Source organism: Oncorhynchus nerka, unplaced genomic scaffold (assembly GCF_034236695.1).
Source record: "Oncorhynchus nerka isolate Pitt River unplaced genomic scaffold, Oner_Uvic_2.0 unplaced_scaffold_4774, whole genome shotgun sequence".
NCBI lineage: Eukaryota > Metazoa > Chordata > Actinopteri > Salmoniformes > Salmonidae > Oncorhynchus > Oncorhynchus nerka.
In genome coordinates this window covers 1-10633 of record NW_027036530.1, presented here as the reverse complement: position 1 = coordinate 10633, position 10633 = coordinate 1, and the positions used below count along the sequence as shown (strand labels likewise).

General features: G+C 59.5%; 1 protein-coding gene across 1 annotated transcript; it reads right to left on the bottom strand.

Moving 5' to 3' along the window:
* Nucleotides 1-3404: 3404 nt before the first annotated feature.
* LOC135566474 (uncharacterized) lies at nucleotides 3405-10538 on the bottom strand (the record flags this gene model as incomplete). Its single annotated transcript, XM_065014176.1, has 3 exons — nucleotides 3405-3651; nucleotides 5020-5290; nucleotides 10001-10538. Coding segments are annotated over 3 exons (1056 nt in total), but the record flags the coding sequence as incomplete, so codon positions are not given.
* Between the last annotated feature and the right edge of the window lie 95 nt (nucleotides 10539-10633).

The window sequence follows — 10633 nt, the reverse complement described above, 5'->3', positions numbered from 1 at the left end:
GAGCAGGGTGAATATGCAGTAGTCATAGTAACTTCACTCTGCCTGGCAGGGAGCAGGATGAATAAGCAGTAGTCATAGTAACTTCACGCTGCCTGGCAGGGAGCAGGGTGAATATGCAGTAGTCATAGTAACTTCACTCTGCTGGCAGGGCTTAGGAAATATGCGTGAATCATGGGTGCTTCACTCTGCCTGGCAGGGAGCAAGTGAATAAGCAGTAGTCATAGTAACTTTCAAGTTGCTGCCTGGCAGGGAGCAGAGATGAATATGCAGTAGTCATAGTAGCACTCTGCCTGGCAGGGGCAGGATGAATAAGCAGTAGTCATAGCGCGTCACTCTGCCTGGCAGAGGTGAATAAGCAGTTGTCATGGTAACTTCACTCTGCCTGGCACAGGAGCAGGATGAATAAGCAGTAGTCATGGTAACTTCCACCTTCTCCCTGGCAGAAGCAAGAATGAATAAACAGTAGTCATAGTAACTGCGCTCTGCCTGGCAGGAACAGGATGAATATAAGCAGTAGTCATAGTAACTCACGCTGCCTGGCAGGGGGAGCAGGGTGAATATGCAGTAGTCATAGTAACGTCCTCTGCCTGGCAGGGAGCAGGATGACTATGCCCAGTGAGTCATAGTATCTTCACTCTGCCTGGCAGGAGCAGGATGATAAGCAGTTGTCATAGTAACTTCAGCTGCCTGGCAGGGAGCAGGATGAATATGCAGTAGTCATAGTAACTTCACTCTGCTGGCAGGGAGCAGGGTGAATATGCAGTAGTCATAGTAACGTCACTCTGCCTGGCAGGGTGAATAAGCAGTTGTCATGGTAACTTCACTCTGCCTGGCAGGGAGCAGGATGAATAAGCAGTAGTCATAGTAACTTCACGCTGCCTGGCAGGGAGCAGGGTGAATATGCAGTAGTCATAGTAACTTCACTCTGCCTGGCAGGGAGCAGGATGAATAAGCAGTAGTCATAGTAACTTCACGCTGCCTGGCAGGGAGCAGGGTGAATATGCAGTAGTCATAGTAACGTCACTCTGCCTGGCAGGGAGCAGGATGACTAAGCAGTAGTCATAGTAACTTCACTCTGCCTGGCAGGGAGCAGGATGACTAAGCAGTAGTCATAGTAACTTCACTCTGCCTGGCAGGGAGCAGGGTGAATATGCAGTAGTCATAGTAACGTCACTCTGCCTGGCAGGGAGCAGGATGACTAAGCAGTAGTCATAGTAACTTCCACTCTGCCTGGCAGGGCAGGATGAATATGCAGTAGTCATAGTAGCACTCTGACTGGCAGGGTGACTTGTCATGGTGGCTTCACTCTGCCTGGCAGGGAGCAGGAGTGTGAATATGCAGTAGTCATAGTAACGTCACTCTGCCTGGCAGGGAGCAAGGTGAATAGCAGTAGTCATTGTTCAGGCATGATTAATGATGATGTAGAGTGATGATAATGATTATGTGTGACATGTATCCCAATTGGCACCCTATTCCCTATGTAGTGCACTACTCAAACCCCTAGACCCTGGTCAAACATGGGTGCGCAAAGAATAGGCATATTGAACTCATCATCTCAACCTCCCTCCCATCTTTTTGTGATCTGCCTTTCTGTCACAGTTACAGTGGTCATTGTCAGACTTCACTGGCAGAGGGGTGCAGGTGTGATTGATGAACGGGTATAAGTGATGATGATGCCTGGGCTGGCTGTTGGCCTTTCTACATAAGGGTCCTCCATCAACTGATAAATAACCCGCTCGTTCTCTGGGCAGAGGCTGGGGAACAGGAAGCAGGAGTTGTGCTGGTTTCTTCTACTGAGTAGTAGGATAGTGATTAATTTCGGTTGGCCTGTGTCCCATAGTGTTTTGATACAGCCTTCTAATAGCCATACAGTAAAGTCATCTGCATAGCAGGCTGACACTGGTATTTGTCTTGTCTGTGGTTGTGTGAATGGTTGTCATGGAAACCGATTATTGTTCTAGTCTTAATAAAAAGGGACATCCACTCCCACCTAGCTTGCATCTTAAAATCTCACACTATCCCCTAGTGCACTACTTTAGACCCATGTGGTGCACAAGTAGTGCACAATATAGTGAATAAAGGATGCCATTTAGGAAGGATGTTAGACTGCGTATTCCATTAGTCGTGGCGTGTCAAAAGTGATGGTCTGTTCTCTGAGTCATTATCATTACAAACAGACATCTAACTGAATCTCCTGAGATGTGTCATTAAATAACAAATAATACTGTTTCGTTTATGAGAAATACTACATTCTAAGGTCAATACTACACGTTCTAAGGTCAATACTACGTTCTAGGTCTACCTAGAATGTGTCACGGGTCAATTCAAAGCATAAACCTACAGTACATTCAGGATTACTGGAGTTATCTTCCAGACTAGTTTTAACACATTTAAAGACATGTGTCCCTTCATAGCCTCTTGAGGAATATGTTGGTGATCAGCATTGGCAAAGAGTCTAAACAGTTTTGAAAAAACAGAAAATACAGTGGTTTTATTAACTTCACGTCTCGCCCAAGATAAATAGAGCGACTTAGGTTTAATGTTCCCTAAATGAAGAGCGTTTCATCCCACCACGACTGGTTTTGTCTTCGCTGACAGGGCATCAGTTGTTACTACACCATTATATGGCAGAGTCCTTCCCTGTTTGTTGTTGTTTTTGTGCCGCTCTTTTCAATGAAGTAAAAGCGACATTCCTTTAAAGGTAAACACGTCGCCTAGCGTTTGAAGTAACTGAATCACAGGGACAATATGTGCTAGGACAATTTCAAACAATTTGCTCTTTTTGACTTAATGTCTATGAAGCATTAAAAGACTGAGAAATGAAATATTTACTTCAGTTTGTTGGTGTTTCACCTCTACAGGATCGGTGTTTCAGCTCTACCCAGGATCGGTGTTTCAGCTCTACAGGATCGGTGTTTCAGCTCTACAGGATCGGTGTTTCACCTCTGCAGGATCGGTGTTTCACTCTACAGGATCAGTGTTTCACCTCTGTTAACTATTTATCTTTTTGTTAACGCTCTCACAATGAGAGCAGATGTTACCTGATCTCCCAGTGGCACCCTGTTACCGTAGTGCACTACTTTTGACCAGGCCCGATAGGGATTAGAGTGCCGTTTGGAACGCATGTCGGTGTTTTCTAATGGACTTCTGCTCCTTTTCATTCACCTGAAGTCACGTTCATCTCTACAGTATTAACAACACACGGATGGTGACTGCCGAGGGCAGCACACACCAGGTGATTTAAATGTTCTGGTTTTCAGTCATTAATGAGTGGTGTGTGTGTGTGTGTGGATATGATGCTTTCTCTCTCCTGCTGCTGTCAGCCCTTTAAGAAGATTGATCTATTACATTTGGAGACAGTATCTTTGATGAGCTAATGATATTATACCATATATACCACCAACTCAGTAGTGACGCATGCTCCGCAGTGCGGTGGTAGTGCTGAGGCTGGTGGTAGTGAGGGGGCTGGTGGTGGTGAGGGGGCTGGTGGTAGTGCTGAGGCTGGTGGTAGTGAGGACTGGGGCTGGTGGTAGTGAGGGGACTGGTGGTAGTGTGGGACTGGTGGCAGTGAGGACTGAGGCTGAGGCTGGTGGTGGTGAGGGACTGGTGGCAGTGTGGGGACTGGGGCTGGTGGCAGTGTGGGGACTGGGGCTGGTGGTAGTGAGGGGACTGGTGGTAGTGTGGGGACTGGGGCTGGTGGTAGTGTGGGACTGGGCTGGTGGTAGTGAGGGGACTGGGCTGGTGGTAGTGCTGAGGCTGGTGGTAGTGTGGGGACTGGGGCTGGTGGTAGTGCACTGAGGCTGGTGGTAGTGAGGGGACTGGTGGTAGTGAGGGGGCTGGTGGTGGTGAGGGACTGGGGCTGGTGGTAGTGTGGGGACTAGGGCTGGTTAGTAGTGTTGAGGCTGGTTAGTGAGGGGCTGGTGGCAGAGGGGAGCTGGTGGTAGTGCTGAGGCTGGTGGTAGTGAGGGGGCTGGTGGTAGTGCTGAGGCTGGTGGCAGTGATGGGCTGGGCAGTGGGGGAGCTGGTGGTAGTGCTGAGGCTGGTGGTAGTGAGGGGGCTGGTGAGTAGTGAGGGAGCTGGTGGTAGTGAGGGGGCTGGTGGCAGTGAGGGCTGGTGGTAGTGCTGAGGGCTGGTAGTGAGCTGGTGGTAGTGTGGGGACTAAGGGCTGGTGGTAGTGCTGAGGCTGAGGTGGCAGTGAGGGTGCTGGTGGTAGTGTATTAATGGGGACTGGGGCTGGTGGTGGTGAGGGGACTGGTGGTGGTGGTAGTGTGGGGACTGGGCTGGTGGTAGTGAGGGGCTGGTGGTGGTGAGGGGCTGGTGGTAGTGCTGAGGCTGGTGGCAGGGGGGCTGGTGGTAGTGAGGGGCTGGTGGTAGTGCTGAGGCTGGTAGTGAGGGGGCTGGTGGTGTGTGTGGGACCGGGGCTGGTGGTAGTGCTGGAGGCTGGTGGCAGTGAGGGGCTGGTGGTAGTGTGTGGGGACTGGGGCTGGTGGTGGTGAGGGACTGGTGAGGTGGTAGTGTGGGGACTGGGGCTGAGTGGTAGTGAGGGGCTGGTGGTGAGTGAGGGGCTGGTGGTAGTGTGGGGACTGGGGATGGTGGTAGTGTGGGGACTGGGGCTGATGAGGGGGCTGGTGAGTGGTGAGGGGGCTGGTGGTAGTGAGGGGCTGAGTGGTAGTGAGGGGCTGGTGGTAGTGAGGGCTGGTGGTAGTGTGGCAGTGAGGGGCTGGTGGTAGTGAGGGGCTGGTGGTAGTGAGGGGCTGGTGGTAGTGAGGGGGCTGGTGGTGGTGAGGGGGCTGGTGGTAGTGAGGGGGCTGGTGGTAGTGAGGGGCTGGTGGTAGTGAGGGACTGGTGGTAGTGAGGGGCTGGTGGTAGTGCTGAGGCTGGTGGCAGTGAGGGGCTGGTGGTAGTGTGGGGACTGGGCTGGTGGTGGTGAGGGGACTGGTGGTGGTGGTAGTGTGGGGACTGGGGCTGGTGGTAGTGAGGGGCTGGTGGTGGTGAGGGGGCTGGTGGTAGTGTGGGGACTGGGGCTGGTGGTAGTGTGGACTGGGGCTGGTGGTAGTGAGGGGCTGGTGGTGGTGAGGGGCTGGTGGCAGTGAGGGGGCTGGTGGTAGTGAGGGGCTGGTGGTAGTGAGGGGGCTGGTGGTAGTGTGGGGACTGGGGCTGGTGGTAGTGAGGGGCTGGTGGTAGTGAGGGGCTGGTGGTAGTGTGGGGACTGGGGCTGGTGGTGGTGAGGGGGCTGGTGGCAGTGAGGGGCTGGTCGTAGTGAGGGGCTGGTGGTAGTGTGGGACTGGGGCTGGTGGTAGTGAGGGACTGGGGCTGGTGGTAGTGTGGGGACTGGGGCTGGTGGTAGTGAGGGACTGGGGCTGGTGGTGGTGTGGGGACTGGGGCTGGTGGTAGTGTGGGGACTGGGGCTGGTGGTGGTGTGGGGACTGGGGCTGGTGGTGGTGTGGGACTGGGGCTGGTGGTAGTGTGGGGACTGGGGCTGGTGGTAGTGTGGGGACTGGGGCTGGTGGTAGTGAGGGGCTGGTGGTAGTGTGGGGACTGGTGGTAGTGAGGGGCTGGTGGTAGTGAGGGGCTGGTGGTAGTGAGGGGGCTGGTGGTAGTGAGGGGCTGGTGGTAGTGTGGGGACTGGGGCTGGTGGTGGTGAGGGCTGGTGGTAGTGAGGGGCTGGTGGTAGTGAGGGGCTGGTGGTAGTGTGGGGACTGGGGCTGGTGGTAGTGAGGGACTGGGGCTGGTGGTAGTGTGGGGACTGGGGCTGGTGGTAGTGAGGGGACTGGGGCTGGTGGTGGTGTGGGGACTGGGGCTGGTGGTAGTGGGGGACTGGGGCTGGTGGTGGTGTGGGGACTGGGGCTGGTGGTAGTGTGGGGACTGGGGCTGGTGGTGGTGTGGGGACTGGGGCTGGTGGTAGTGTGGGACTGGGGCTGGTGGTAGTGTGGGACTGGGGCTGGTGGTAGTGAGGGGGCTGGTGGTAGTGTGGGGACTGGTGGTAGTGAGGGGGCTGGTGGTAGTGAGGGGCTGGTGGTAGTGAGGGGGCTGGTGGTAGTGAGGGACTGGGGCTGGTGAGTGTGGGACTGGGGCTGGTGGTAGTGTGGGGACTGGGGCTGGTGGTAGTGAGGGGCTGGTGGTAGTGTGGGGACTGGGGCTGGTGGTAGTGTGGGGACTGGGGCTGGTGGTGGTGAGGGGACTGGTGGTGGTGGTAGTGTGGGGACTGGGGCTGGTGGTAGTGAGGGGCTGGTGGTGGTGAGGGGCTGTTGGTAGTGCTGAGGCTGGTGGTAGTGAGGGGCTGGTGAGCAGTGCTGAGGCTGGTGGTAGTGAGGGGCTGGTGGTAGTGGGGACTGGGGCTGGTGGTAGTGCTGAGGCTGGTGGTAGTGAGGGGCTGGTGGTAGTGTGGGGACTGGGGCTGGTGGTGGTGAGGGACTGGTGGTGGTGGTAGTGTGGACTGGGGCTGGTGGTAGTGAGGGGCTGGTGGTGGTGAGGGGGCTGGTGGTAGTGTGGGGACTGGGGCTGGTGGTAGTGTGGGGACTGGGGCTGGTGGTAGTGAGGGCTGGTGGTGAGTGAGGGGCTGGTGGTAGTGAGGGGCTGGTGGTAGTGGAGGGGCTGGTGGTAGTGAGGGGCTGGTGGTAGTGAGGGACTGGTGGCAGTGAGGGGCTGGTGGCAGTGAGGGCTGGTGGTAGTGAGGGGCTGGTGGCAGTGAGGGGCTGGTGGCAGTGAGGGGCTGGTGGTAGTGCTGAGGCTGGTGGTAGTGAGGGGCTGGTGGTAGTGTGGGGACTGGGCTGGTGGTAGTGCTGAGGCTGGTGGTAGTGAGGGACTGGGGCTGGTGGCAGTGTGGGGACTGGGGCTGGTGGTAGTGAGGGGCTGGTGGTGAGTGAGGGGCTGGTGGTAGGAGGGCTGGTGGTAGTGAGGGGCTGGTAGTGAGGGGCTGGTGGTAGTGAGGGGCTGGTGGTAGTGAGGGGCTGGTGGCAGTGAGGGGCTGGTGGTAGTGAGGGGGCTGGTGGTAGTGAGGGGCTGGTGGTAGTGAGGACTGGTGGTAGTGAGGGGCTGGTGGTAGTGCTGAGGCTGGTGGTAGTGAGGGGGCTGGTGGTAGTGTGGGGACTGGGGCTGGTGGTAGTGCTGAGGCTGGTGGTAGTGAGGGGCTGGTGGTAGTGTGGGGACTGGGGCTGGTGGTGGTGAGGGGACTGGTGGTGGTGGTAGTGTGGGACTGGGGCTGGTGGTAGTGAGGGGGCTGGTGGTGGTGAGGGGCTGGTGGTAGTGTGGGGACTGGGGCTGGTGGTAGTGTGTGGACTGGGGCTGGTGGTAGTGAGGGGCTGGTGGTGGTGAGGGGGCTGGTGGTAGTGAGGGGCTGGTGGTAGTGAGGGGGCTGGTGGTAGTGAGGGGCTGGTGGTAGTGTGGGGACTGGGGCTGGTGGTAGTGAGGGGGCTGGTGGTAGTGAGGGGGCTGGTGGTAGTGTGGGGACTGGGGCTGGTGGTGGTGAGGGGCTGGTGGTAGTGGGGGCCGGTGGCTGGTGGTGGTGTGGGACTGGGGCTGGTGGTGGTGTGGGGAATGGGGCTGGTGGTAGTGTGGGGACTGGGGCTGGTGGTGGTGTGGGGACTGGGGCTGGTGGTAGTGTGGGGACTGGGGCTGGTGGTAGTGTGGGGACTGGGGCTGGTGGTAGTGTGGGGACTGGGGCTGGTGGTAGTGAGGGGACTGGGGCTGGTGGTGGTGTGGGGACTGGGGCTGGTGGTAGTGTGGGGACTGGGGCTGGTGGTGGTGTGGGGACTGGGGCTGGTGGTAGTGTGGGGACTGGGGCTGGTGGTGGTGTGGGGACTGGGGCTGGTGGTAGTGTGGGGACTGGGGCTGGTGGTAGTGTGGGGACTGGGGCTGGTGGTAGTGAGGGGCTGGTGGTAGTGTGGGACTGGTGGTAGTGAGGGGCTGGTGGTAGTGAGGGGCTGGTGGTAGTGAGGGGGCTGGTGGTAGTGAGGGGCTGGTGGTAGTGTGGGGACTGGGGCTGGTGGTGGTGAGGGGCTGGTGGTAGTGGGGGGCTGGTGGTAGTGAGGGGGGGCTGGTGGTAGTGTGGGGACTGGGGCTGGTGGTAGTGAGGGGCTGGTGGTAGTGAGGGGGCTGGTGGTAGTGAGGGGCTGGTGGTAGTGGGGGGCTGGTGGTAGTGAGGGGCTGGTGGTAGTGAGGGGCTGGTGGTAGTGAGGGGCTGGTGGTAGTGAGGGGCTGGTGGTAGTGAGGGGGCTGGTGGTAGTGCTGGGGCTGGTGGTAGTGAGGGGGCTGGTGGTAGTGTGGGGACTGGGGCTGGTGGTAGTGCTGAGGCTGGTGGTAGTGGGGACTGGGGCTGGTGGTAGTGTGGGGACTGGGGCTGGTGGTAGTGAGGGGGCTGGTGGTGGTGAGGGGCTGGTGGTAGTGGGACTGGGGCTGGTGGTAGTGGAGGGGCTGGTGGTAGTGGGGGCTGGTGGTAGTGAGGGGCTGGTGGTGGTGAGGGGCTGGTGGTAGTGAGGGGCTGGTGGTAGTGAGGGGCTGGTGGTAGTGAGGGCTGGTGGTAGTGGGGGGCTGGTGGTAGTGAGGGGCTGGTGGTAGTGCGGGGGCTGGTGGTAGTGAGGGGGCTGGTGGTAGTGTGGGGACTGGGGCTGGTGGTAGTGCTGAGGCTGGTGGTAGTGAGGGCTGGTGGTAGTGTGGGGACTGGGGCTGGTGGTGGTGGGGGACTGGTGGTGGTGGTAGTGTGGGGACTGGGGCTGGTGGTAGTGGGGGGCTGGTGGTGGTGAGGGGGCTGGTGGTAGTGTGGGGACTGGGGCTGGTGGTAGTGTGGGGACTGGGGCTGGTGGTAGTGAGGGGGCTGGTGGTGGTGAGGGGCTGGTGGTAGTGAGGGGCTGGTGGTAGTGTGGGGGCTGGTGGTAGTGGGGGCTGGTGGTAGTGTGGGGACTGGGGCTGGTGGTAGTGAGGGGCTGGTGGTAGTGGGGGCTGGTGGTAGTGTGGGGACTGGGGCTGGTGGTGGTGAGGGGGCTGGTGGCAGTGAGGGGCTGGTGGTAGTGGGGGCTGGTGGTAGTGTGGGACTGGGGCTGGTGGTCGTGTGGGGACTGGGGCTGGTGGTAGTGGGGGACTGGGTGGTGGTGGTGGGGACTGGGGCTGGTGGTAGTGTGGGGACTGGGGCTGGTGGTAGTGAGGACTGGGGCTGGTGGTAGTGTGGGGACTGGGGCTGGTGGTCAGTGGGGACTGGGGCTGGTGGTGGTGTGGGGACTGGGGCTGGTGGTAGTGGGGGACTGGCTGGTAGTGTGGGGACTGGGGCTGGTGGTAGTGTGGGGACTGGGGCTGGTGGTGGTGAGGGACTGGGGCTGGTGGTAGTGTGGGGACTGGGGCTGGTGGTAGTGTGGGGACTGGGGCTGGTGGTAGTGAGGGCTGGTGAGTGGGGGACTGGTGGTAGTGTGGGGACTGAGGGCTGGTGGTAGTGAGGGGGCTGGTGGTAGTGAGGGCTGGTGGTAGTGTGGGGACTGGGGCTGGTGGTGGTGAGGGGCTGGTGGTAGTGAGGGGCTGGTGGTAGTGAGGGGGCTGGTGGTAGTGTGGGGACTGGGGCTGGTGGTAGTGAGGGACTGGGGCTGGTGGTAGTGTGGGGACTGGGGCTGGTGGTAGTGAGGGGACTGGGGCTGGTGGTGGTGTAGGGGACTGGGGCTGGTGGTAGTGTGGGGACTGGGGCTGGTGGTGGTGTGGGGACTGGGGCTGGTGGTAGTGTGGGGACTGGGGCTGGTGGTAGTGTGGGGACTGGGGCTGGTGGTAGTGGGGGACTGGGGCTGGTGGTAGTGTGGGGACTGGGGCTGGTGGTAGTGAGGGCTGGTGGTAGTGGGGGACTGGTGGTAGTGAGGGCTGGTGGTAGTGAGGGGCTGGTGGTGAGCTGGGGGCTGGTGGTAGTGAGGGACTGGGGCTGGTGGTAGTGTGGGGACTGGGGCTGGTGGTAGTGTGGGGACTGGGGCTGGTGGTAGTGAGGGGCTGGTGGTAGTGTGGGGACTGGGGCTGGTGGTAGTGTGGGGACTGGGGCTGGTGGTGGTGTGGGGACTGGTGCTGGTGGTAGTGTGGGGACTGGGGCTGGTGGTAGTGGGGGACTGGCTGGTGGCAGTGGGGGCCGAGTGCGAGTGCTGGGACTGGTGGTAGTAGGAGACTGGTGGTAGTGAGGGGCTGGTGCAGTGCATGAGGCTGGGTGGCAGTGTAGGCTGGTGGCAGTGTGGTGACTGGGGTGGTGGTAGTGATGAGGCTGGTGGCAGCGAGGGGCTGCTGGTAGTGCGGGGATGGGGCTGGGTGGTGGCGCGAGGGACTGGGGCGGTGGCAGTGTGAGGACTGGGGCTGGCGGTAGTGGGAACTGGCGGTGGTGGGCGGTGGTAGTGTGAGGACTGGGGCTGGTGGCAGGTGTGGACCGGGGCTGGTGGCAGTGAGGGCCGGGCTAGGCTGCCAGTAGTGAGGGGCAGGTGGGACCAGATGGCGGCAGGACCAATGGCAGTGGGGGTCAAATGCGGTGGTAGTGAGGGGCCGTAGGTGGTAGTGGGGGGCAAATGTGTATGTGATCAGTGGGGGTGCTGGTGTGCAGTGGTGTGGGACTGGTGGTAGTGAGGGGGCTGGTGGTAGTGAGGGGGCTGGTGGTAGTGGGGGCTGGTGGCGAGTGGGGGGCTGG